Source organism: Lonchura striata, chromosome 2, assembly GCF_050655825.1.
Source record: "Lonchura striata isolate lonStrDom1 chromosome 2, ASM5065582v1, whole genome shotgun sequence".
In the NCBI taxonomy this organism is placed as follows: domain Eukaryota; kingdom Metazoa; phylum Chordata; class Aves; order Passeriformes; family Estrildidae; genus Lonchura; species Lonchura striata.
Window position 1 is genome coordinate 33,347,499 of NC_140704.1, and position 27,991 is coordinate 33,375,489.

Consider the following 27,991-nt stretch of genomic DNA (forward strand, 5'->3'; position numbering starts at 1 on the left):
TTTGGTATAAAAATACTTTATTTTAAAGCTATGAAAGTTATAAATATATGTAGTTAAACTTTCTACTCACAGAATGTTTGCTACTTTAACATTAGTGATTTGTTTCTCCTAATGAATCTGAATTTTATTCGAAAGGTTTACAAGACATTACTGTAATTTAAAAAACCCATCATTACAGGGAGCTGTACTAATTGTGATGTTTTATCAGTATTCATTTAACCTCTAGATTTTTAATGAAGGCAGCAAAAACAACTATTTTCTGATGATACAGAATTTCTTATTTCTTGAAGCGTTTCTGTGGTTGACCACTTCTTCATTAGTTACCTGCAGCATGGCACCTTCCTGCCAAAGAAAAAAAAAGTGTATCTGAAGATGTTTATCACATATGTCTAAACCAAATTATCAATAGGGGAACTTCAGCCATTTTTTAAAAAAAAAGTATAAGCAGTTCACTGGTGTGTCTAACACAAAAGGAACAGGACTTTTGTTAGCTGAGTCCACGTTCTTCAATGGGTAGCCTTTTAGAGGCTATGAACTTTGAAATTAAGGCATTTTTGGTTGCCTTTTTTTTTGGATAGGTTTTGTTGATTTTTATTTAAAACCAAATCTAGTAGAGTGTGCCACCCTTACTCTGAATAATTCATTCATTACTTGATACAATTTCCATCAATTTGAGGTGCAAACATTCAATGCAATGAGAGTAAGGCTGACTAAATTTGGCACTAAGGTTTGTTAGCTGCAAGAACTATAAAAAATGGTGGAAACCTCAACATTCTAGCCAAATTCCAATTTACATAAATACATTGTACACTTATGAAATACCACCTGCAGTTTCATTTGAAGGTTTTACTTGCCCTCATAAAGAACTGCTTATGCAGCTGTTAAAAGAATGGACGACACATTCCTTCACAGAGGCAGATGTATTCTGTGGTGAAATTTTTCCTTACACGTAAACAGTCTAGTTACTTGGGAACCTTCAGGATGAAATGTGTTATATAGAATAGATTACAGCAGACAAGACACGTAACAACATAGTTCATTTTCAACAGCACAGAACTACCTTCATTGCATTACCTTGCAACCACCATAATGCATAGACTCCCAAGAAAAAAGAAAATGTTGCAGGATGCAAAAATAAAGTTGTATGATTTAATTAACTTGTGACCTACCATTTTAACTACCAACACCAGGGATGGAACCCTTGCAAAGCTTTACTAATGGACACTTGCAGGTCTCATTTGTTCAACTGTAGCAGTGTACAGTGGCAGCAGTCTATGCTTGTCCAGGGTTCATATCATAGCTAGATTCCAGTAGGAAAAAAATATGTTAAGTATCTGAAATTAACAAATTTTTTTTGTAAAAAATAATTTAATAATACAATAAAACAGGATTTACAAGTTTCTTTTCAATTTGTAATTGTTAATTCAATTCATTGCTATATGTTAAACTACATAATGATAATCACTATACTGAAAGAATACTGTCATACATTATTAATTTCTCGGTTTTGAAACATTTAGAAAGGAAAAGTAAATAAGATCTTACCTAAAGAAGTTTAACTGAAGCTTAGAACTATTTTGCTCTACACCCTCAGCCTTCGTTGCCATCCTTATAAACAATCTACCGCAGTTAAAGCTTTGCAGAGATACAGCACAGCTTTTTAAGACTGGCTGAACTTTTAGTGACGTTTTCAAGAGTTCTCTTGTACTAGACCTGCGTCCCTGGAAGAGTACCTTGCAGGGGCTTTTTCCTTTCCTTGCCATTGAAGAAGCAGCATCTAAAAAATCTAAAAAGGTGTTTCTCCTTGCAGAGATACCCCTTAAGTTACCTAGATATTTTAAACCTGGTAATTTACAGACAACATACTTTTTCTCACCAGCATTAAATTTTACACGTACAACAACATCTTTGTATTATTTGTGGGACCTTATACTACCCACTCCTTGCCTTATTTTACAGTATTAAAAAAAAAATCTAAAATTACACAATATTTCCTTTAGAATTATTTTATTAAAATCATCAATGTACAACAGCTTCTTAACTCTACACACGCACTTAAATTTTTAAAAGGAAAACGTTATGTCTTATTACACCATGATCCTGGCTAAAAGCTTTTCAAAACTTTGAGAAAAATCTTAAAAAAGGTTTCACATGTCACCTGAAACTTACAAATTTAACATTATCAAAGGAATGCTTCTACACTTACAAAGACCACTAGAAAGAAACAACAATTAAAAAGCTAAGAAACTGTCTCAAAGGCATTTTTACAATCCTTCCTCCACAGTAAGGTAATGTTATTAAATAATCCAAATCCATTCACAAAATGGCTCTCTGCATCTGCTCTGGTGTCTTCTGCCATATCACTGCATATTTATGCATGACTGAGATAAGTGTTTCCTTAACATTGTTATTTCGATAACCTGAAGCTGTTCTGTTACCTCTGGGCTCTCATCCTCTCCTATTTATACAGTGAAGCCTGTTTCAACAGAAGTAAAGAGTAAAAAAATAGGTTATGAAATTATTCATCTAACCATTTTTTAAAGGAAAGATAATATCCTAAAAAGCTTTTAACTCCTGCAGCTACTCTCAAGAATCACTGCAATTTTAACAGTTAAAAACATACTTACCCATGGCATGCTTGAAGAAACTCAGTAACGGCTCCTCCCTCCATATCCACCACTTCCTCCACTGCCCCCGGGACCATAGTTCCCTGCAGTTGCAGAACACAAAATGGAATGGTCCCATCAGTACATTTTTTTAATCTAGGAAAGGTTGTGACTGAAGCAATCAAAGCTTGACTAATTGGAAAGTAACATCTGCTTTACTTCCAGGGACAGCATTTGCAACACAGACTTCTAACATCTAACACGGTCTTCCTCTAAAGAACCTCCAAAGACTGCCACAGGAAGCAACTATATGCTGAAATCTTAGAAGATTCAACAGTGCCACATGTAATTTGATGCACTGTGCTATCTTGAACCTGTGAGGGCTGAATTTGCTTGCAGGCTAAACTTTACAAGAAAGGGCTTCATGTTTCAGTTTCCATTTCACAAACCTAATATTCCGTATTAAGTAATTCTTAGACAACAAAAAGCAGGACATCTCAGAAAAAAAAGGCACAAGAGAAAGATACAAAGAACTCACAGCAAATATGCTGGAAATTAAGTACCTAGACTAGACTCTAGTTACTTAATTATTCTAGTAACTAGACTCTCTCCAAATAGTGTGAGCTGACAGCAATGAACATGAAATAGACTATTTAAACTCGAAATTCTACAACACTGTGCAAAAAGTTAGTATGTTTTATGTTTCAAAGTAATAAAAATTAATTTTCCTGATGTTACTAACAAAAAAATTTATAAACTTTTGGGCAATGTAGTTTTCAATGTATATACAAGGTTAAATGTTGCTGGTACAAGTAACAAATTGTGATTAGACATGTAGTTAACAAGGTATATACAGGGTTGGATGCTGTTGATACAAGTAACATATTGTGATTAGTTATTTTAAAACTCAGTACTGTTGTGCATGTATAAAAGGGGAGTGGAACCGGAGAGGAGATGCCAATCTTTGTAGAGGGGGCAGAGAAGCTTCCAGAAGTATTGCATCATGGAGCACAGCCAGAGCTTGAATCAAGATTGGAAGAGAGACCTATCAATAGGAGGCGAGAATCCCAAAACAACTGGCCAAGACTGTACCAAATCATGGGCCAATCAGCAACAGAGAAACAGACTTAGCACGGATTCTGAGCGCCCCAGTCAGGAGACAAGAGAGAGACTTTAAAAAGCCTGGGGTGTCTGACACCCGGGTCTTTCCTCGGAGCCGGTTTCCTCGGAAACAGCCCTAGGTTACACTTACTAAGTTGTTGAAACAGTCTCCGGACTAGCCAGAGGCTTTTGCTTCCAGTTGTTGGGTTTGTAATAAACAGGCTTACTTGTTTTTAATTAACTGGCCTCCTTTTTTTGTTACTTTAAAAGTTTTCCTTGTAAGCCTGTCCGTAACACTGAGACAAGCTTTACAAACTCAAGATGAGACACTGAAGCAAACTTGCAGAAAGAACACAGGCACTGCAGCCCATCTATTGCAGAAGTTATCCAATTTCTGCATATCCACCTTGGAATCACATAGAATAACCTGGATTGGAAGGGACCTCTCAAGGTCATCTTTTCCAATGCCTCTGCCATGGGCAGGGTTATCTGTCACTAGACCAGGATGCTCAAAGCCCCACCCACATAACCCTGCCTTGAACACTGCCAGCAATGGGGCACTCACACCACCTCTGAGCAACCTGTTCCAGCGCCTCATCACCCTCAGAGTAAATTTTTTCCTAATATCTAATCTCAGTCTACCATTTTTTAGTTCAACAGTTACCCCATGTTTTCTCTTCTATTTCCCCCAAAGTCCTAGAAGTCCACCCAACTCCGGCCAAAAATAAATACACAGGACATATACAATACCTCCACCATATGGTCCCCCCATGTTCCTGCTGCCACCAAAATTTCCACTCTTCATAGGACCATAATTTGAAGGTTGTTGGTTGTAGTTGCCAAAATCATTATAGTTTCCACTTCCATAATTGCCTGTATTATCAACACAAAAGGGGAGCAATAACTACATGAGTTAAACTGGATGCAACACTCAAAGACACTCCATTCTAAAAATTGTAAATTAAGTACAAACTCACATGTATTCCAGCAGTGCATGCACCAATGTTTTCATTCTATTTCATACTACTTGAAAAACAACAGCTTCCTTACACAACACTTCCGAACTACCCTCCCCCCTACCCAAATGACTTGCAGTAAGTTTTAACTGAAATGCTTGAACATGAACACTAAGCCTACCTCCTCCATAGTTGTCATAACCACCTCCATAGCCCCCACCCTGGTTGCCATAACCAGGTCCTCCTCCACCATAGCCTCCTCTTCCTCCTCCATAACCAGGACTGCCACCAAAGTTGCCACCTGTGAGAACATAATCCTTTTAAATGAGCTTTTCAATATAAAATGCACCAAAATTATACATAAGGAATATTTTTCCGTTTAGAAGAACAAAGAGAAAGAAAAAGGTAGTTTTCTAAGGGAATTTCTATGGACAGTATTTTTTAAAGCACACACCAACTCCCTCCCTAACTGAACTATGACCAAACCCCAACAATCAGACTGCCTAAAGACCTCAACTGAAAGATTTAAGGAAAATCTTCATTTTCTAGGAAATTTAAGACCCACTCTTATCCTAAAGAAAAGAATATTGTCCAAGAAATAACCATACAATTTGCCATATGGGAATCTGACATAAGCCAACAACCATGTACATTTTTCAAGCCAACAAAATGTTGTAATTCAGATAAATTTTATACATATGTATATAAATATGCAAGTGTTTCTTAATGAGAGAAAAATAAATCACCACAACAGCAAACTAACCTCCAGGTCCTCCACCATACCCATTATATCCATCACCAAATCCACGGCCGCTTCCATATCCATCTATTAGGAGAAAAAAACCCAAAGGATTTCAATTTACCTGTAGCAAACGAGTCCAATTCTCAAACTCTTATGACCATAAGAGCTAAATGGCAGAAATTTTCAATTTCTGTACAATTAACTTCAGAAAAATAAAGCGAAACATCCAGTCATCACTCTACATTTTTCCTTTTCTTATGTTTGTATGGTACCCAGTTTTAAAATGTCAGGCAAGTGCTGCAGAGAACCAGAGAAATCTGACCTTCTTAGCAAATAATTTATATTACTTTTGGCTTTCAATAGAAGCTAAAAAAAATCCTCAAAAACAACTAAAAAACAACAAACAAAACAAAACAAAAAAACCAAAACACAACTTCACTTACAAATTACTTTCCCCAAAAATTCTCTCAACTGCTACAGGTGCATTTAAGTTAAACAGAACCACAGCAGACAAAGTTATCCAGAACCAGAAAGACACGTTAATAAGGTAAAAAATGTAAATGCTACAAACATGCCTGTCTTACCAGCTCCCCCTCTGAAATTGCTGCCGGGTCCTGGACCAAAGTTGCCACCACCTCCACGAGCATCACCAAAACCAAAGTTCCCTGTATCAGTTTAACATTTATAAGTAGTGAGATTGTGGAAAACGAACACAAAAATCAACCACAAACTGTTACTTATTACATATAACCATTATTATACATACCTCCTCTCCCACTCCTAGAATTTTGAACCTCCTGCATTTCCTGTCTAGAGAGGGCTTTCCTTACTTCTGCATTATGTCCATTGATGGTGTGGTACTTCTGCACTGTAACCGTATCAAGTAACAGGCTATCAGCATTTAACTGGCAAGAAGTCAGAATATCAGACTTCCAATCCAAACACATTCTGAATCATACGAAACAACACAAAATGCCATACAATTTTTTAACAAGGATGACAACACATTCAAAATACACATTCCCACACAATTTAGCAACCTGTGATGTAGCAAATACAGGCATGTAACTAATCCCATTGTCTCTAAGTTTAGCTTTACACCAAGGCTGTATATTTTTAAATTATTTTATTATTTTTATATTATTATTTTTATTATTTTATTATTATTAATAATACTATCCAAAGAAAGAGTGAAATTACTTACATACAATTTTATCCACAGGATCGTGGTCATCAAATGTAACAAATCCAAACCCTCTCTTTTTACCAGACTGTCTGTCTGTAATGATTTCAATAGTGTCGATTTTTCCATACTCCTCAAAGTAGTCACGAAGGTGGTGCTCTTCAGTGTCCTCTTTAATACCACCAACAAATAATTTTTTCACAGTAACATGAGCACCAGGTTTTCCAGACTCCTGTTAAAAGAAATTTCTAAATTAGCACAAAAAAACCCAATTTCATAAAGCACCATTTTACCTGGATTTCAGGAATAGAATTCAGATAAACTACAATTTTTTTCAAGCACTTTTATGCAGCATGACCTTGCAAGCTAAATTAGGGGCCCTTTTGAGAGGAAAGTAACACAGGGTTACTTTGAGGTCTCTACTCCTCTTTTTATATCAAAGCTTTAAAAGCACTGAAAAACTATACAGATCAACTGTTTGAAAGCACTACAAGTATTTAATAAGTTAGAGCATGACTTTTGTAATTATTTAGACAAAGATGCATCAGCTTCTTCTGCCCAATTCCACAACAGCAGTGAACTCACATTCCACTTGTATCAAGGTCCTTCAACCTCAGCAAATTCACAACTATGCATTTTAACACCATTAAACAGTATATACACATGCTGCTGTAATTACCTTTTTCCAAAGCTAACCAACCCTGCATTCTGCAGAGAATGGAAAGGATTACGATTTCCATTTCCCCATACCTTTGGACAGCTCATTCAAAACCAGCTCATCAGTCCAAACGTATTAAACACCTCAGTCCAACCTTAATCTGGTAAACCCTCCCAGAGCTTCTGTGTGGTGAACAGAACTTGCCTTATAACCCACTCTTGCTCCTCAAGTACCTCTGTGCCACAGTAACCTGGCTTACATGTTCACTTCATTCCTGTACACAAACCCCTAATTTGCATCCTGAATGGAAATCAAGTATGTCTGTGGCTAAAACCAGCACAAGTCCACACACGATTCTGTACATCAGCAGTGGAAAAGTTTCCCGACTACATTCTCTGGTTTTATCTACCTTTTAGAAATACCCTAGAAGGATCTTGGAATAGTCAGGAAGACTGACAGGAGTTTATTAATTTGAGGCTTGTAATAGGAACTATTCCAGGGAAGAGTTACTCTGGAATCTGCATAACTACGGATATTCAACATAACACATTTGCTAAAACACTTTTCACACCCCAGATGTGCTCCTTGCAGACATGATTCCACAACCAGAATAACATAATAATTCACTGTAATAATAGACATTTATATAAGAGACCAAAAGTATGGGAAATAGTACCCCAACTATGGGCTTTGAACAGGTAATTTAAACCCAGCCAATTTCAAACAAGAACAAAGCCTAACAATCTGACCAAAAGAGGTATTTTTCAAAGCATGAGAAGCATCTGCTTTCAAAGCTATACTCACCTCTCTAGCCACAGCTCTCTTAGGCTCAACCACCCTTCCATCAATCGTGTGAGGTCTTGCAGCCATAGCTGCATCAACTTCAGCCATGGAAGAGAATGTTACAAAACCAAACCCCCTTGATCTTTTGCTTGCAGGATCCCTCATTACCTAAAATCAATAAAGACATTTAAACTATTTATACCTGTCTCATATTAAGCTTTTTGCTAACACGATTAAGAGTAAATGTGTAAGCTTAAAACACAATTATAGTAAAGTAGCAGACACTGTTCATTTAATATGAATGACACTGCTTGGGATCAAAGCAATTCAAACCACTGTTGTCCTCCAATACTTAGTGAACTCAGAAATGCTGCTAGATCAGTGAGGTGCATTTATATTTATGTTCATTTTTGCAAAAAAATTACACAATTTCTTTTAAGCTTCATGAAGACCACAGACTTTAAAACCTGTGTTATTACTTACTGCTCCCAAGACAATTCAGCATAGAACTTCTACCAGAGCCACCATCCCTGTCGGTATTTAGAAGACACACAAACGCAGTGCTTATGGGTGTGGTTTAGTGATAAACTTGTCAGTGCTTGGTTCAACAGTCAACGACCTAAATGGTTTCTTTCAACCTTAATAACTCTATGAAAACATCAGAGAAAGACATCTTTTTCCAGCTTTACTGAAGCTGCTTACTACAATACCAGCTTTTTGCCAAATGTTACCAACCACACAGATGTAACAGTGCTCTCTGTAAGTACCTCCTAATGCACTTCAGACAACAATACTGAAGTTGAACTGTTGAAATCAGTGGTGAGATAATCTGGGAGAATTTGACAGAAAACAGATTGTGAATGTTCCCTAACTCGATTTTACAAGAGTAAAATTTATGCACTGCTACAATGAACTGAACAGTGTATAAACTGTGTACCATTAAAAGCTAATATTCCATCTTCTCTAAGCTACCCAGAAATTCAAACATTTAAAATTCCTACACATCCCATGCCATTGCTATGTACTGGTATGCTAAACTTACCACACAGTCTGTAAGCTTTCCCCATTGCTCATAGTAACTTCTCAAGCTTTCTTCTGTGGTTTCAAAGCTTAAGCCGCCAATGAACAGTTTGCGGAACTGCTCCTTTTCCCTCTGCCACAGGAAAAAAAAGATTACATGAATGTAATTTGAAACACCTCCTCTGCATTAGCAAACCAGACACTATCCAAGATTTTCTTAAGCATCAAAGACTTTCAGTAAGACTTATTTTCAAAATGTGACCTGCTTTTATAAAGGCTCTACCCCTAATAAAGAAATTAAGCAATTTATGCAATTCTATAGATCCACTTTTACAATACATATTTTTTTAGTCCTTTTTCCTGTGTCTCCCTCCAGATATCAAGAACAAGGGACCACACTTGAAGACTTTGAGAACATCCCTCTGTAAGACCCATATGAGATGCTTTTTAAAGAAAATGAAAATGAGAACTTTGAGATTTGTTTTTATTACAAAAAATACTGTCTGATTCTATCCCGGATAACATTCATTTATAAAAACCATCCTGGCTTAAATTGTTTTACATTAATACTACCTTACTATTCATCCAAGGCATTTTAAGTAAAAATCAACTAAAGGCAACTAAATATTTTCTACAACAGGTTAAAAATTCGTATTTTCCTCCATAATTACTAAAACAAGTGAAACTCAAGCATTTGTAAAATTAATCTGGGATCCCACACCTCTGGAATTATCAACAAACCTATACATTCTCACCAGGAGTACCATTAAAATAATTTTTCTCGAAGTAGAAATGTGAGTAATACATATTCATATCCACTAATATCATGCTTTCAATAACACTTTAATTTCTTGCAGGGAAATGATCACTGCACTTGTTAAGCCGAGAACTATTATGCAATGACAACAGCATCATAAAAAACCCACACAAACCCAACAAAAACACGACCAGTAATAAAGTACTGCATTTACTTTTTTGTATTTATTGGTAAACTAAAGCAGAAAGGAGAACCTTCTGACTTCTACCAGTTCAAAGCACTTTTACAGAAACTTTTTACACAAAGCAGGCCTTTTAATTGCCAGTTTCTACATACAAAAGTATCACTAGCTCATACATGTGAAAATTTCATGCCAAATACTTAAAAAATGCACTAACAAGTAGTCCCCTTCCACACATTTATTATTTTGGAATGTTGTTTTGAAGAGAACTCTTCTGGACAAGAGAACTCAAACCAAATCACTTCAGCTTTATACTGTTAACTAACTTTAATAATCAAGAAAATATGCTTGGGCCTTTGGCTGTGTTTTCATTAGTGTAGTGGTTGCTTTATATACAACTCAAACATTACAGCAGGAGGTGTAACTGACAAACACAACATGATTAATTGTGCAATGGGGATTAAGATAAATTTTAAAAAAAGAACTAGAAAAACACTGAGACTAAGAAAACAAGCAAAATATTTCTGTGTACATATGCTTTTGGAAGAATTAAGCCAATCTGCACACAGACCAATGTATTTTCTGAAGTTGTCCAAGGTAGGCCTGGATCAAGATGCATGTAACACAGTACAATTACCGTAGGCAGTGACAACCCAGGGTTTTTTTTTCAAAATACACCTCTGTATTACCAGCCTTTCATACTGCAGTCTGACAAGGAAGTCAACTTTCTCCCCTCCTTCTTCCAAATACATACTCTATTTAAGATTGATCAGTTCAAATTTCTCTTGAAAAATATTTGACTCTGCTGTTGGATCTAGTTATTTTTCTTCTAAGAACACAAAGAAAGCTAGTACTGTCTCCTCCTTAGACAAAAGGACAAGCAAAATAAGACACATGTTCACAAGCAGCAGACACATGTTTCAACTAATTCCTTTTCACCTCATCACATAAAAGGAACAAAGAACACTGCACACCAGACCAGTATAAAAAAAACATATTCACCATATGTCATAGTATTATTTATTAATTTTGAGTAAAAGAGCAAAGAAAAATTTTTAAGCAACAATACTGCAAAAATAAAAATCCTCCCTTCAGTTCTGCTGCTTGAGAATTAGGGACCACTTGCTTACAGTTGGATATAAAAATGTGGTTTTTTTTGTAGATCTATGAAATCTATTACCACCCATTTAATAAAGGACATTATTATAAAAATATGAGAATTAAGTAAGTTTAGTAGACAGGCAGGATTTTTTCCAGTGTTATTGTTACCCCCTGAAAACAGCTACAAACCTGCAAACAGAACTCAAGAAACAATTGTAAAATTATAAAATATACAATAACAATTATAAAAATATACTACATATAACTAACAGACATTAAACAGAATAGTAATGCATTTTACAGATGTATTTAGGGTCATGATCTACCCAGAACATCTAAGCACCACACGTCAGAAAACAGCAATAACGAAATTAATTACCAGTTCTTTAATGAAAACCACTGTGCGAAAACAGCACACACGCTGCTCCACTAACACGAAATCTCTAGATGCAGATAAACTATCTGTCTCAAATGAGCCAGTCTGAAGAAGCTCTGGTTGGCCTAACACTAACCTACCAAAGTCCAGAGAGTTCTGCACATCTAAAGTTTGTGCTGAAGGTATAAAATGTACAATAACTATCATCATGCCAGTGTCTCATAGAGTCCTAAGGAAAATACTCTTTTGCTACAGACAGACACCTCATACCTAGGAAAGGCCACAATATAAAAGCTGGAGGTTAACACCTCTTTCAAGATTTCCACAGTATGGCCCGTGGCAGGAACAAAGCACTAAGGGAAATTTCTACCTCTGTAGGATCTTCATGCGTGTGTATTTTAAGCTTTACTCCACAGTCTTAAAGCAACTTGAAAGCACTGAAAAACGCATAGCCTTTACTAAAAAATTAATCACCAGAGAAAGGAAAGGTGTTTCACATAGCTGTAACGTGCGCAGACACAATCCACGCTGACAGCGGAATTAAGAACTCGGGTAACAGCAATGTTTACCGGAGACGAGCGAGGGGGAATCCCTGAACTCCAGAGCTCCGCAACCCCTCAGCGGCAGCTCGCTCGCCGCCTGTGGCGGCCGGGACGCAGCGGCCGCGCCGGCTCCACCATGTGGCGGCAGCGGGAACACCGCGGCCCCGAGCCGGGCGGGGAAAATGGCGCCCGGGAGCAGCCGCCGCCTCCAGGGACAGCGCTGCGAATTGCTGCCAGCGTACACCTACACACACGGTACTAAGGCCTCTCCAGCGCTCCTTCTCGCCCCCGTGCATACCAGACGACTACAGCTGACGCCCGCCTTGCCCACTCTGCCGGAGGGATCCCCAGTGCCTCTCGCAGACGCGAGTCCCAGCCAGGCCGCCATTTTACCCCTCCCCCTCGCCACCGCCATTACCCGCAGCGCCGCTCGGCCGCTCCGCGCCTCGGGGGGCCAAGACGGCCCCCCCAGCCCGCGGGGCTCAGACTCCCCCCGCTCCTCCGACACCTCAGCAGCAGCGCAGCTAATAGCCATGGCCACGGGCTCAAGAACGCGCTGTCCGCCATGCGCGGTTACCGCAGCTTCCGCCGCCTCGCCCGGCTGTGCGCCAGCCCCAGTCGCCGCTTCCAAAACCTTCCTCTGCGCAAAGACATCCAGCATCCGCCCCGCGCTGCGACCGGCGGCAGCGCCTGGACTTGTGCGGACGACTCAAGCTTGCTTGTAATTCTGAGTCCCGAAAAAATTCACTCTGTCTACACAAGCAAACGCGTCTCCCTCCTTAAAAGCAAGGTCTAAATCCACCCATTCCACGTACCATGTTCTTCATGGTTTATGTATTCCCGCTCGAGAGTACCGTACAACTGGTCGGTAATGGCTGCCTGAGCTGTTACGTAATTTGAAATTCAGCTCCGCGTAGTGTTAGCGCCCTCGTACTCCAGCTCGGGCTCGCTTCCGAGGTTTAATTAATTAAAAAAAAAAAAAAAAGAAAAAAAAAAGAAAAAAAAAACTACAGGATCTGGAGCTTAAATATCTCCAAAGGGGCTGCAATTCTGAATAATGCCCCTACGTGTTTTTATCGTGTAATGAAAGTCATCGACTCCGTTAGTAATGGCCGTCTCCGAAATGAGCCGAAGGAGCTGTCGTCGTCGAGCTTATCCGCTTCGACAGCCGCCGGAAAAAGCCGAACCAGGAATGGAAGCCCATTCGACTCGCTTCGGTAATTTCCGGAATCTGCCGCAGCACGCGAAAATGGCGCTCGGGGCCAGCTCGGCAATTTCCGGACAGAAAGACGCAGCAAGTCACCGACTACTTCAGCCAACTCGGCAGTTTCTGACCATCGACAGGCTCGCGAGACGTGCCCGAGCGCAGCCGTAGCGGCCTCGAACGCTACTGGCACTCAATTTTGTTTGGTTTTTTTTATGGAAATTGACAAAAGGCCCCGAAGGCACAAACCTCGGCGTTATTATTAGTCGGGGGCGGCAGCGCATCGCTCCCCGAAACCTCGCCCTGGCCCCCTTCCTCCTCCGCCCAGGCAGGAGGAAGTGAAAGTTACACAGATTTTGGCACAAGTGCGATATATCGCGGGGCCCCGGCGGAGGGAGGCGGACTTCGCCGCAGCTCGCTCCGCTCTAGCCCGCACCATCGGCATCGGGCGTGCTGCCCGCTCCGCCGCGCTGTCCTCTTCTTCTCCTTCATCCCCTCCTTTTTTCCCTCTCCGGCGGCCCTACGCGCACCGCGACAAAGGGTGAGTGCTGCCGCCCCGCGCGCCAAAGAAATGGCGCTGGAGCAGCTCCTTTCTTCCCGCCCCCTCTGCTCCCCCTCCCTTTCAGCTTCACCGCGGATCCACCCGCAGCTCTCCTGGCTGCAGTGAAGGCTCCCCAGCCGACTCCCCCGACCCCTTTTCCCACTTATGAATGAGTTCTCGGGCCCCAGAGCCCCGCAGCTTCCCGAGCCCCCTTCCCTCCCCCCGCCCTTGCTCACACCCAGGCCTCCCCGCCGCAACGCGGGAAATGGCCGCCCTCCAAAGGGGGCCCCTCCAAACGAGCTTCAAACCTACGCCAGCGCTCCTCGCCTGCCCTCCCCACGCCCGGGGCCCGCCCGGCCGCCCCGATCGAGGGCCTCGCTCCGCGGCGGCGGGCAGCATCGGCCCGAAGCGCATTCGCTGCGGCCGCCATGATGGCGGCCGTGGCTCTCGGGGTCCGCCAACCCCGCCCGCTCCCCCAGGCTTACCCAGTCGCTTTCCCTGTCGCCGCGAGGCATCTTCCTTCTTTTGGACGCCTGGCGCGGTCCTGCGCTCGCCCCGCGTTGGAGAGACGTCTTGGCCCCCCTCCTGTGCCGGCGGCGACGACGGTCGGAGGTTGTAGCGGCTCGCGCGTAGGCGGCGGCGGCGTCGTGCGCTCTGCCCCGTCACAGCCGCCGGCGCGCAGAGCTCGCCCGGCCCAGCCCAGCCCAGCCCGCCACCGCCGCGCCGCTCTCCGCCCTCCGCTCCCGCCCTCCCTCTCTCGCTCCCTCCCTGCCCCCACCCCCCGCCTCAGCCCCCCGCGGATGTCGCTGTTGCTGCTGCCGCCGCCGCTCAGTGCGCGCAGGGCGGGAGCCAGGAGGAGACAGGAGACCTAAGCGGCTGGGCACCATTGAAGTCTGTATCCTTCTCTCTCTCTCTCTCTCCCTCTTTTCTTTCGCTGCAGCCGCTTCCTTTCACCCCATTCACCCTCGAGTCCCTTTCCCTGACTCCCCTTTCCTCTGCGGCTCGCTGCGGGCCGCCGCGGGGAGATGCGGAGCGCAACCCGCCCGCCTCCCCCCACCGCCGCTTCTTCCCCACCCCCGCTTCCTTGGCGGTGGGGGGTGGCGGGCGGAGCGGAGCTGTCGGGGAATCGGGGCTTCGGCACCCGCTCGGGGAGGGAGGGAGGGAGGGAGGCAGGCCGGCGCCCGGGCACGCGGGCGCTGTCGCCCCAGGGGAAGGAGAGCAGTGCCGGGGGCGGGGGCAGCGGCACCCGCGCGGCAGACAAAGCCGGCCCGCCGGCGGTCCCTACGTGTGCTCGGCCCGGGGAAGACGTGAAGGGGCGGGGGGAAGATGGCGTGGAGGGGCCCTGTCAGCGGCGGCGGAAGCGGCCCAGGCCTGCGTCCCCGTTACCTCGCCCGGGGCAGCCCCGCCGGCCTCATGTGCGCCCGCCGCAGGCCCGAGGCGCAGCAGGCCTCCGCAGGGCTGCCTCTGGTTTGTGGCGGGGGGGATTGTTGCTATTGGGTTTTGGGTTTTTTTTTTTTTACCCCTTTCTGCTGCCTCTCCGGGGGACGCAAGGCAAGACCTTCGGCACTGGCGCCCTGGCCCCGGCCCTTTTCCCACCTCGCCTAACCCACCGCCCATGCGGCTGCCAAAATCCGCCTCCCGTGTCAGGGGAGGATTGGGCGGGATTGCTGAGTCCGGAAGGCTTTCTGGCCTTAAAGGACTTTTCTGCTTTACCCAGGCATATGGGGAATTCTAGCATTTCTATAGCTCGCTGCGGGGCGGTGACAATACATGCCTATGGAGCTGGTCGGTATGAGAAATGACATGGAAAAGGGGATGGATTGTGTTCAACCTAATTTGCATAGGTTAAATATGTAGTATGTACATCTTAGCTGAGTTAATATTGTTTTAGGACCTTAACTCTTGCCAACTTGAGAATCAGAAGGCAACATTATAGTTGCATTAAGAGAAATATTTGCTGTTTATAAGAATTTGCTACCATGTAAGAATAATGGGTGATTCATTGCACCACAAATATATATATCTTCCCCATCAGATATTTACAGTTAATATACCTTAGGTATGTCTTCAATTGCTAGAATTTGAGCTCTGTTTCTATTTGGTTTAAGGAAATGAGCATCCCTGATGGTCCTCCCCCTTTTCCCTAGAAACATGTCTATGCTTTTGAAGGCCTTGGGAAAAATTTTTTTCAACCCTATATACCACCTTGTCAGTATCATTTATCCTGGCTAGCCTAATGGTGCATTACTGGGTTATGCCGGACAAAGTAGTAACCTACTTTTTGTTCTGGATTTAATCCGTGTAAGAAATGTTGTATGCAGTGAATACATGGGGGTTGGAACAAGGACCATGCTTGTCTTGGGATGCCTTTCTTTGAGTAATGCAAACTTCCTTTTAATTGTCATGCATTTTTCTAGTAAAAGCTCTGCAAGTCTGCAATAAAAATGGCCTCCAATAAAACTACATTGGTAAGTTCATGCACACCTAAAGTATATAAGGATTTAATCAACATATTTTTCTTCAAACTTATAACTTGGCATCTCCATTTAAAAGATACATCCACATCTCCCCTCCCCAGCATTATTCTGACCAAATTTCAGATCCAGAAAGTAAGGCTACTAGAAAGGACATTGTCTTTGGTTTTAATAAATCTGCCATTTCTAAAGAGAAACGTGTTGAGAAAAAAGTATGAAAGGACTCTGCACTATTTCATCTATTCTACAATAGAAAATACTGAGGATTTTTTTTAGCCTCCTTTCAGCATACCATGTAATTCATCATACATGTAAAAAATAAAGTCTAAATCATGTATTCACTTAATTTCTCCCAGTGTATTTGGAGAAAAATATTTGCCTGACAAAAGGCAATCTTTACAGATGGAAAGTAACATTATTGAGAAATGATGTGGCATAATTAAGATGCCTTTTGAAATGCTTTTTAACAAATAACAGTTTCTTTGAATTTCATAGGAGCAGAGATTATCAGATGTCAACCCTTCCTGGACCATTTTAATGATGCATTCATGGATCTCAAGTCCTCTAAAGCTTTGCTTGACATTAAAATATGGACTTCCAATGGCAGTTGGTTGCTGGTTGCAGTTCAACTAATACTGATACATAGTTTCATGAAAGACAGACCTGTAGAAGTATATTGTGAGATGTATCTGAGATTGAGATGGGGAAGCAAGCCAAAATATATGTGCACAATTCAAAACTCCAGCAGCAGAACAGCTGGTTTATAATAGTCTCGAAAGGCCTGTTCTTAAATTTACAGAAATGTTTACTCAGTTCAAAATATATTCAAAACTTTTATTAACTCCTGGCTTAGAAGTGCAACGGAGTGCTTCCTCTGTGTTGTACTGGTTTAAAATATTTCACCGAGATGAATGTCTAAACTTTCTGTTAGTAATTGATTGTCCACTTATCCCTAATTTGAAGAAGAGAAGAAGTTAGCCAGCCTGGGAAAGGGTGCTTTGGAGAGAGGAAAAAAATCTTTTGAATGTGGTATTTTTAATCTTTTGATGTTATTGAGAATTTTGCTGTACAGGTCAGGAAAATCAGTTATGGTTCCCATGGGAACCATAACTAATTCTGCTTAGTTATATATTTGCATGCAAAACCTAAATATGTTAAGGGGTAGGGTAGCTCTAGAGCTGTAATTCCAATTTTCTTACATCTTGTATGTTAAAATTTTACACCACAGTGTCACATCAGTGTTTTAACCTTGCCCCTCAACGAAAGAGTGTTTATCCATAGATCTACATCTGTCATATGTGGTGTCATATGACTCCTGAATGCAGAAAGAGAAGCAAGCTATACATGAGCCTTCAATGGTCAAATGTCCAATTTACAGTTTACAATGTGCAGCCCTAGAGAGGAGAGCTTCAGGGGTCAAGTGGACATTTAGTATGCTTTAAGTTCAGTCAGGTGTCACAATTCACTTGTGGGCTGAGATTTGCATGGGCTTGTATAATCCCAGAATGTACAGGTTTTTAACATGTTCAGTATTTCTGCAGGCTCTGCAATCAAGTGTTATCCTAATAGGCTCAAGAGTTTGAAGAGCAGTGCTGATGCACAAGACCTAATAAATCTCTAACATTTAAAACAGAAGCAGCATACTTTTTATTTTGCTATTTCTTACTGCACTTCAAGAAAAAAATACAGACCCCCCCCCCCATGATACTCATTTTCCTCTGTGGAAGATACTTAAGATACTTAAGTTTTAGAAAGTAAAAAAAAAATTGTTGCTTTGATACAGAAATCCAAAACATTGATCTTTAAGTGACAAGAATTAGTGAAGCCGAAAAGAGTACCAGAAAACAGTCTTCCATTGAATCAAAGAATTTTAGTCCAACGGAGAATACAGATGGAGATGTTCCCCACATGTAGCCTGCTTGCCTCATCACCAGTAATTATAATGTTATTACTATGGTATAGTGAGTCTGTCTTTTTCTGTGTTGTCGTTTTTCCCTCTGCTACTTTTATTGTTTGTTTATTTTCCTCATATCTACCCCTTTCTATTTCACACTTCCATTTTTTGAAAGAAGCTGCCCTCATAGAAGCCTTGGACATCTTCATGTTGTATTTCCCTTCAATATCAGTCTTGTATTCTTTTTCCTGTAGAGGCAAAAAAAGCCAATATGCTTAAGTTAACACTTTTCAGACATGAATGCTGTGGTCAAAATACACCTGGGATATGCAGGCACTTAAAATCTAATTGGAAATACATGCTCTGTTCTCTCTTCTATGCTGTCAAATCAAAAACATGATGGCCATGTGAGATATATACAGAAACTTGCTATTTAAATGAGAAACTAAAAACTTTTTCTCATATGTGTTGTTTGAACCTTCAATTTATGGGTTGCTAACCATAAAGAGTAAAGTATTTTGGGGAGGGAGGGAATAATTAATTATGAAAAATAAGGGGTACAGAGACAGGGCTTTGGCAAGAGAATCATCTTCCAGTCTTCACTAAAAGAAGACAGTTTTTGTTCTAACATACATTTTTTTTTACCTTTCACCACATCAAGACAAAATTCCACTAAGTCTGAAAGTTTGAAAATTTCAGAATTGCAGTGTTGTCAAACTAACCCACATTAGAGAGGACTAGAGAATGGCTAACCAGCAAATAGAGGTGCTTTGTGGTATATGCTTGTCTGTGTTCTGTTGTAGAAGAAGTGCTTTAGTGAGGAATTAGTTCTGTCCACTTTGATTTAGGGTGCTGTATAACTATATTTTAGGAGCTTAATAATTAGTTTATGGTGCCACTTGACAATTTCTATATAAGATGCAGTCCAAAATGGCAAGCAAACTGCTTTTGGTCTGCTAGTCCTCCAGAACTATGATACAGCATAATAGGCTAAGATTACAAACAAGGAAATTCTGAAATGTGTCCTTCTACTGCTATTTAATTATGCCTTATAAAACTGGGAATGCCTTGAGGATGATGTGGATGTAATATTTGTTTTAAAAACTTAAGAATATTACCTGAACTATCACATGTAAACTTTAAAACACTTGAAAAGTTTTGTAAGTTAGCAAAATTCCATTTATGTGCTAAGTGCTGTACAAAAGTGTAGCAGTCTTAAATTTATGCACCTTTGTGACATCTCTTTGTAAGTTACATGGGTGCATGGCTAAGAATGGGAAGGGACTGCAGTAATGGAATGCTTCTAGCATGTGTCCTGTTCAGTAGTTGCGGGTTTATTGAGTATTTTGCTTGTTGTAGCAATACATCATAAACTTTGCTGCCATCAGTTTCTCCTTGGTTTTTTTTTTTGGTTTTTTTTTTGGGAAAGGTAGAAACCACCTTTTTTCAGTACCATCCCTTTTCTATTTTATGCATTTTCACAGTTTCCTTATTAGTTCTCTTTACTTCTGCCTTGCCCTCTGCCTTTTCACAGGCATAGAGTTAACTTTTAGAAGCTTCCTGATGTTTTGAGCATGTAGCACTGATAATTAAATTTTTAAGGAGACTATAGTCACTGAGTATGTAGACAAAAAAATTTTCTCCTTTTTAAAAGCTGGTGTTGGGTATCTTATTAAGCAACTGAAAAAACCCAAAAGATTAACATGTCTTGCTCAGGTTACCTGACCACATGCACTAACATGAAAGGAGTCTGAGCTTCTGGTTTTAGTGTTAATAAGCCAGTGAAGTAACTGTGTAAAGCAAAGGAAAAAAAGAAAAATGTCGTTCTGAATTTCTTTTGTAGCACAAAATGGGAAAGAAACAGAATGGCAAAGGTAAAAAAGTTGAAGAGGCAGAGCCTGAAGAATTTGTTGTGGAGAAAGTCCTGGACAGACGTGTTGTAAATGGAAAGGTGGAATACTACTTGAAGTGGAAAGGATTTACAGAGTAAGGCATTATTTTTTTTTCCTTTTTCTGATAAAATGATAAACACCATTGATTTGAAACTGTCCAAAGAGCTTGGATGATGGGCATCCACTTTAAAGAACCTTGAGGGAAGGACATCCCTAAATGCATAGTCAAGTGAGACAGTCAAGTATGAAAATAAAATAGAAGATAATGTAGTTCATTGTTCACGCTATATAAAATATTTGAGGACTTTTACCAAGTTCTTACTGATTGTTCTTTTACCACTCTGATAGAGTCACTCTGATAGAGTTTGTGTCCATAGCTATCAAGGTCAGATAGACTGACAGTTATCATATGCGAAGCAGAATGAATGGTACTTCTGAGTAACAAATCATGCAGGATTAAAAACTTCAGGCAGATCTGAAGCAGATAGTTTGCTGATTAATAATTTTAATGAACTGTTCTCAAATGAACTGAATTTGCCTCTGGAGTGGTTGCCTTCATTAGGCATACTTGAAAGGCATTTTTGAGTGTCTTTCCCAGGACTTATATATGTATGTGAAAACTTTGCAGTAGACTTAAGAAGCTGATTGTTTAAGAAGGAATGCAATTGTGCCTCCTTCCAGTGATGCTCTGTGACAGCTTGCTTTACCAGCTGAAAGAAGAATTTGTGCATAAATGGTTATGTATGCTGTGATATTATTGTTGCATACCTCCCGAAGTGAGTGCATTGCAACATTGTGCACTCTGGCATCATGAAATATGTGTAGTGATATGTGCATAAATGCAAAGCACAATGTGTTTAGTATTTTGAATTCGGAATAATATGTTATTGTAATGGAAAATAATTTGTAGGTATCCTGCTGGTGCAGTAGTGCTGTGCCAGTATTTGCATGTGGGATGCATAATGGTTGTAGGGAGCTTTCTTAAAATTTTAGTTAGAAAATGCATACTCACTGAAACATGTGCAGTGCCCAGCTCTGCCCCCCTTTGTTCCCTCCTGCAGTCACTCAGCTGAAGGAAGCAGATAGTTCTAGGTATAGTTGTGTTCAGTGCTCAGAGACAACTTTAGAGTGTTCCTCATGTCTGAAAGCTTTTATATAGATATATATGTATGTATGTATTTATACTTAGGCTATTTGTAATGACTGCTGTGTACACTCTGTTTTCTGTTAGTCTTTAGTATTCATATCATATTGTTTATTTTCATGGACAGTCTTTAGAGGAACCGGGGAAGTGAGTCAGTTTAAATGGACAGTTAATTTTGGTAGGGTGCAGATTGCTTGTTTCAACTCTCATACCCCGCTGAGAACACAGGTGTTAATACAGCTGCTTTTTGTGTTACCTTCAGGTTAAGAACATTGTTTTTCAATACTACTGGAGCATTCTTTCAGTCATCAAATGCAGTACATGAAAGCTACTAAAGGTGGCAATATAAATGTCCTTAGGGTTTAACAGACCTACCTTATATTGTGAGAAAAAAAATTAAGTTGCTTATTTTAAGGGGAGCCATGGGGCTAGTTTTGTATTTTTCTTTACCTAGTTTTACATAAATGTGTGTATGTTTCAGTGCTGACAACACTTGGGAACCTGAAGAGAACTTAGATTGTCCAGAGCTAATTGAAGCTTTTCTGAACTCTCAGAAAGCTGGTAAAGAAAAAACAGATGGTGCCAAAAGAAAATCTTTGTCAGATAGCGAATCTGATGATAGTAAATCAAAGAAAAAGCGTGATTCTGTAAGTATGTATTCACATGTTAAGCTTCTGTTTCCTCCATCTCTCCCCTACCTCTCCATCCCCCAAAAATCATGTTGTGGCTTTGAGAATGAGACTGAACACTCATTTAAAACTGTAAAAATTTCATAGCATCTGGGTCTGTGGTTTGAAAAGGGTGTATGTTCATTATGGTTAATGAGACTGTCCAAATGGTTAGTAAAGGATGATTGACTGACATGATGATTAAAAGTTCTTACATTGTCCCATAACATTTAGTGAATAATTGAAAGTAAGACTGGTTAAGAGTTATTAATTAATGGTACTAAGTGATAGGTTTATATTAGAGCAAAAGTTCCATGAATGGAACAAAGATGAAGTTCTGGTTTGCTGCTATATTTAATAGATGATTTTGAATGGGTGTGTGGCAAGATGGCCAAACGTGAAAACCAGTCATTTACTTAGACTAGGAGCAGCCGTAATGGTGGAGAAGGAGTAGAAGGGGTGAGTGAAAAAAACTTACCTTTCCTGAGAAGTCTGGATTTCTCCTTCAGTTTAAATGCATAGGCAACTTGACACATTCAGTGCTGATAAGTACAGAATAATGCACACATAGTAATGTGTTCAACAGTTCACATTTTCTTCCATAAACTTTTGGACTAGTAGTTTGAAACCTGACACTGCCAATCATTTTCATGTACTGCAGACAGCAGACAGTTGGACACGTGGTTACTGTCAAAAAGGTTGGAAGGCATCAGAAAGAATAGTTCATTAATAATACAAAGAATATTTTGCTTTCTGTGTAGAGGCAGTTGTTTGACTTCATCTGGTACAATAGTGGCCACTGTCTCTAAAAGAATATTGTGAATCTATAAAGGAGCTAATACAGGAAATAGCTGTGATATTTTTTGTCACCGGTGTGATGTCAGTGAGCCAAAGAGAGTTGAGGTGTTCCCCAAGGGTGCAGTTTCATTGTTGGTTTAGCCAACCCAAGCCTGTTTTACTGAAAAGGATGTGCTTTTTCTACTTCCAGGCATGCATTTTTGCTGTTCTGTTTTTATTTTTATTGACCATGCTTGTTCGTTTATCTACTGAAATTATTTTAGACCATTTGTTTCATCTACTGTATTTTCAGAAATAAATGCTGGAAACATGGATATAAAATCCTTTATTATTAACCTACCTCTCAGTTACTTGGTTTGAAGATTGGTCATGAAAAAATAATTATAGATGTGTAATTATAGATTTGATGGGTTTTTAAGGCTGCATTTTTTCATTCTGATACACAAACATACACATGAATGTATGTACAAAAATTTGTGTATCTAGTACCAAAATAGAATTTTGTCTTAAACTAGATAACCATCTTCTAATTTACTAGGTTGATAAACCAAGAGGGTTTGCAAGGGGTCTTGATCCTGAGCGGATAATTGGGGCTACGGATAGCAGTGGAGAGCTTATGTTCCTCATGAAATGGTAAGTCTTATATCCACAGTTCTTGTCCGTAAAGGGAGGGCAGGCAGCTGCACTTAGCCTAAAGAGACAACTTCATCTTAGGAATAAGACACAGAAGCTGGTGGTCTCCTTATTAACCTTGTATTCTTAGAAGAACAAGCTCTCTATATTCAGTTAGGACTTAATCCCTCTTCCTTCAAAACCCAAAATATCTTTCATTTTTGTTCATTCAGTTTTACTTTGAAAAGTAATTTCTGATAAAATAGGGAGAAATTGGCATTTGTGTGGAAGAAACTGGATCTTGGTAATGCTCTTGCAGAGGGAATGGCAGGCAGAAATCCAGCTTTGCATATTTCAATAGGCAGAATGCAGCTGCTGGATAGCCAGCTGTTTAACCAAGCATAGTGCCAGCTGTTCTGCATACATCAAAGTGGAATTGGAAGCAGCTAGGGGAGAAAGCAGAGGTGGAGATGAAGAATAAACAATATGGAGAGGCTTGACATTATGGGCTGGTAAGAGGTGAGAGTCATGTGGGGAATTGGTGTTGCTGGGAGGGTAGGTGGGAACCAGCTTCATTAGCTAGAGTGTTGGGAAAATGATTTCTTGTTATGTGAACAAAAATTGACATTTGCTGAGAGTCATATTTCTTAAGGTGATAAGAAGGATGGCTTTCCACAGCCTTTGAGAAGGGCAGATTTTCAGAATGGAGTCAAACTGAATGATCTGAGACATGATTTGTCTTGGGATTTACCTGGACTGCTGAAGACTAGTGCTGTGGGAAATTGTCTCCCTTCTTGCATTCTCAAATGCTTTATAAATTTTATGTGAAACTTAGAAAAGTTCCAAAACAAAGACCATGAGTGTTTGAATTTCTGTAGTGATAATTGGCAATATCAAACACAGAGGACTTTTTATTTGTTTAGTTTAGTTTAGTTGCCGTTGATTCGTTTTTCATAATTGGTCTTAGGTAACAAACATGGATATGAGTTTGTATGCACAAGGTTGACTTTTAAAAGCAGCATACACTTCAAAATGGAATCTGAAGCATGTCAAACCTAGCAAGCTTGGTTTGTTTACCCCAAGACAGCATCAAGAATAATAGTATGAAATACAGGAATTTACTTGCATAAACAGTAAATGTAATTTGCATGTAAGTACCACCTCTTAAGATTGGTTGGTCCTATTGATTTTTAAGTCTTACTTTGAAGCTTTGATTAGTCTTTAAAAGACAAAATTAACTGAGTTTTGTTTCTTTTGTTACATACTCCAGTACGTAACCAGTGTAACTGATTCCCTTTGAATAGCATTTTCCTTTCAAAGAGAAGAAAACATAGGAAGGGAAGAACAATGGAGCTATAAAGCATCGTCATTATCATTAGCATGGCAAGTCTTGGTAGCGTTAGGGAAAGGTATACTGGAAACTGATTTCTAGCTGACATTCTTTTCAGAACTTAGGACTTAAGAAGAGCTGCTTAATGGTTTGAAGTATTGATTATTAATTTTCTTAAATTTGCTCTCTTCTACATCAGGAAAGACTCTGATGAGGCAGATCTGGTGCTGGCCAAAGAAGCTAATGTGAAGTGTCCTCAGATCGTAATCGCTTTTTATGAAGAGCGGCTAACTTGGCATTCATGCCCAGAAGATGAAGCACAATAATTGTTTGCATTGCTTTTTTTATATATAAAAATATTAAAGCCCAAAATTTGATTTATTAGCAATGTGAGAAGCATACATTCTAACAAGTTTCAAATTTGATATTTTTTTGAAGTAGTATGTTTTGCATCAACATCAATATATAAAAATATTAAAACCCAAAATTTGATTTATTAGCAATGTGAGAAACATACATTCTAACAAGTTTCAAATTTGGTATTTTTTTGAAGTAGTATGTTTTGCATCAACATCAAGTAAATAAAAGCTTTCTGCAACTTGTTTCATTTACCACAAGAGAGCATTTGATACTACTACTTCCTCCATATTAGGTAAAAGCTTTTATAAAACATTGATGAGCTTCCTTAGTTATTACAGATTCATGAGTGTCTAAACAAACTCACAGATGTTTTGTAGTCTTCTATACTATTGATGTGCATGTATCTTCTTTACCCAAACCTAGCCCTTTAAACCTGTAAGGTCATTCTTTTTAGTATTCGGGATCACTTGGTCTTAAGAAGACCAGGTGAAAACTAACTTTGTAGTAATTTGAATGTTATCAGACTGTATATTGTTTACTTTATTGTAAATACTGGTGAGCAGTGGTCAATAAAATAGTTTTATATTCTTCCTTTATACTGATAGGCTGTGACTCTTTTGAAGAGGAGTATTTCTCAACTTTTGATATGTTAAACTCCATTTGTAATATATTTAACTGTAAGTTGTTCTCTTGGGGGGTAGGTTGATAATTAATATTACCCCACTGCTACTCTTATCACAATACCAGACAAGTACCAGGCTTTGATTATCTGCTGGGGGGGGGTTTGTGAATACTGCCTGAGACACGGGGTTTTTTTAGTCAGGAAGGGCCTGTAACGTTAATATGCTTTGGGTACTCCTGTAAGTCACAGATTGCAACCACACAACTTAGGTAAAGCAGTTGGTCACAAGGCCAAGTAGCCTGTGCATACTAGGAAATATTTGACATGTATTGACAGTATTAGTCCTTGCTTTATCTTCAGTTCTTAATAAGAGGCTATAGTGTACTCTAGGGCTGGTTCAGATGGAATTATTCTTCAGGCCATCACCTCAGGAATACTTGCATAGCTCAGCTTTTAAAGTGGAACATTTAAATGAACATACTTAAGTCATATACCTGGAGCAAAAGACTTTCTTTCTATTTCAGATTGAATTTTGAAATCAGTCCTGTAATCAGCTGCTTGGATAATACCTTCAGAAGGGCAGAAATAAAGGGTGGGAAGCCCTGGAAGAGTAGAGTTGCCATTCATCTTTTCACTTCCCTTTATTTAAACACCATCTTTGTGTTTTGACTACCATAGTATAGTTTGCCTTAAGATGTGTTCATATGTCAGTTGGCCATGATTATTTCAGAATTATCCTTAATTTAAGGTTTTGACTAAAAAAAATATAATCCTGTAGTACACTGTCGGTGAACTCCTAGAATGTATTTGGGTTGAAAGGCACCATGAAGATCATCTAGTTCCACCCTGCCTACCATAGGGAGGAACACCTTTCACTAGACCAGGTTACTCAGAGTCCCATCAACCTGGCCTTGAACACTTCCAGGGATGGGTTGTCAACAACTTCTCTGGCCAACCTGTTCCAGTGGCTCACCACCCTCAGAGTAAAACATTTCTTCCCATAATATATAACCTAACACTACTCGTGGTTTGAAGCCTTTTCCCCTTGTCCTGTCAATACATGCCTTTGTAATTCCTCTCCAGCCTTGTTGTAAATCTCCTTTAGGTCCTGGAAAGTTCTTTTAAGTCTCATTGGAGCCTTCTCTTCTCCAGGCTTAACAATCCCAACTTTCTCAGCCTTTCTTCACAGGAGAGGTGCTTACAACCCTCTGATATCTTTGTGGCCCTTCTCGAAGGTGAGACAGTTGGGATTGCCTGGGTATGTTTTTTCAGAAAATAAAAAAGAGATATTCCTGGAAATCCTCATATAGTGTGCATAGCCTGAAGAGTGAAGGAAGGAATCCAGTCTGTGCTTAATGTACTGTTTCACAAATCATTACTATAATTTGTCCTTTCAACAGTTTCAAAAGCCAGTTATATTGTGATACAAAGCCTGCCACCATAGTACACCTACTTATAGTTAAACAGCAGTGGCTAAATTTGCTATGTGAACTTTTTCCTAAAGATCTTTTATTACAGGCTTTGGGCAGAATTCAGTCTCTTATTTGTGGCTCTAGGAAAAATCTGATATCCCTGTTAACATGGGGCTCCCTTGCACCAGGTAATGATAATTTCAGCACTTAACTAACCTCACTTGCCTATTCCTTAGACAAATCACCCTGACTTCATCACATTTAAGACTTCTACAGAGTTCATGGCTTAGTTTTTGGGAAGCCTGTAATAGGAATATTTATACACCTAGTATATAGGATTCTGAAATCCTTGCTTTTTTATCCAGTAGCTTGATACATACATGGGCTAAAGAGGAATTTCAAAGCAGCTTGTATTCTCCTGTCAGTTTCTTCAGTATGGAGTACTTTGTAAAGAGTCTTAAAACTTCCTGTACTAGTTGCATTTTACTGCCTGAAATTTTGCAGTTTCTGTAACACATTTCAAGTGTGGATATCAAGTCTGTGTGAAGTTGCTGATTTGATGCAATACAGGTTAAACAGTTGTTTTTAATTATTGGTTATTGTTAGTGGTAGACAAAGATTTTTGTTGAGAGGTTGGTTCTCAATTTGTAACCCTTAAAATACAGATTTGTAACTATATACAGCTTTTTACATTATATTTGGTTCTCCTGACAATAAAAATACACTGAATTCACTTTTAAACAACTTTGCAGCTTGTTAGACAGTTCTTTAGATTGCTGATTTTTTTATGTTATGATGGTAAATATGCTGATTGATATTTGTTTCCTTTTTTTTCCTCCTCACTTTGTGTCAAAATCGGTTTTGCTAGTAATGAAATGCAACACTTTAAAGTTACAAGTTATGTAAAGTTATGCTGAATGTGCTGCATACATAGGCAAAAAGTTAACAAATGTTATTAATTCAAAATTAACTGATTCAATAAATGAGATATCTTCTGTAGTTAGTTGAGTTTTGTGGAGGTTTCTCGTCATTGT

General features: G+C 39.8%; 2 protein-coding genes across 20 annotated transcripts; one reads left to right on the forward strand and one right to left on the reverse strand.

Moving 5' to 3' along the window:
- On the reverse strand, positions 1 to 14,431 carry HNRNPA2B1 (heterogeneous nuclear ribonucleoprotein A2/B1). Of its 10 annotated transcripts, none has more exons than XR_014951722.1 (12): positions 14,237 to 14,431; positions 9,072 to 9,182; positions 8,051 to 8,197; positions 6,610 to 6,820; positions 6,172 to 6,273; positions 5,990 to 6,070; positions 5,427 to 5,489; positions 4,845 to 4,964; positions 4,458 to 4,580; positions 2,628 to 2,710; positions 1,170 to 1,300; positions 1 to 342 (listed from the first exon to the last, which is right to left on the reverse strand). XR_014951722.1 is itself a non-coding variant. In XM_085568117.1 (11 exons), exons 1-10 carry the CDS (start codon positions 14,264 to 14,266, stop codon positions 2,649 to 2,651), a joined length of 1,050 nt encoding a protein of 349 aa, XP_085424243.1. In that variant the 5' UTR covers positions 14,267 to 14,431; the 3' UTR covers positions 1 to 342; positions 2,628 to 2,648. The 10 variants fall into 10 exon arrangements, 4 of the variants coding, with proteins under 4 accessions (XP_085424243.1, XP_085424234.1, XP_085424250.1 ...); XR_014951720.1 differs by having other exon boundaries at positions 1,170 to 2,476; XR_014951716.1 differs by having other exon boundaries at positions 5,981 to 6,070.
- CBX3 (chromobox 3) lies at positions 13,558 to 27,956 on the forward strand. Of its 10 annotated transcripts, none has more exons than XM_085568183.1 (7): positions 13,558 to 13,751; positions 16,169 to 16,219; positions 18,009 to 18,158; positions 19,963 to 20,105; positions 21,637 to 21,802; positions 23,160 to 23,254; positions 24,763 to 27,956. In XM_085568183.1, the coding sequence occupies exons 3-7, from the start codon at positions 18,117 to 18,119 to the stop codon at positions 24,887 to 24,889; spliced, it is 573 nt and encodes a 190-aa protein (XP_085424309.1). In that variant the 5' UTR covers positions 13,558 to 13,751; positions 16,169 to 16,219; positions 18,009 to 18,116; the 3' UTR covers positions 24,890 to 27,956. The 10 variants fall into 10 exon arrangements, with proteins under 10 accessions (XP_085424309.1, XP_085424333.1, XP_085424319.1 ...); XM_031503858.3 differs by lacking the exon at positions 13,558 to 13,751 and adding an exon at positions 14,582 to 14,642; XM_085568187.1 differs by lacking the exon at positions 13,558 to 13,751 and adding an exon at positions 14,958 to 15,218.
- The last annotated feature ends 35 nt before the right edge of the window (positions 27,957 to 27,991 follow it).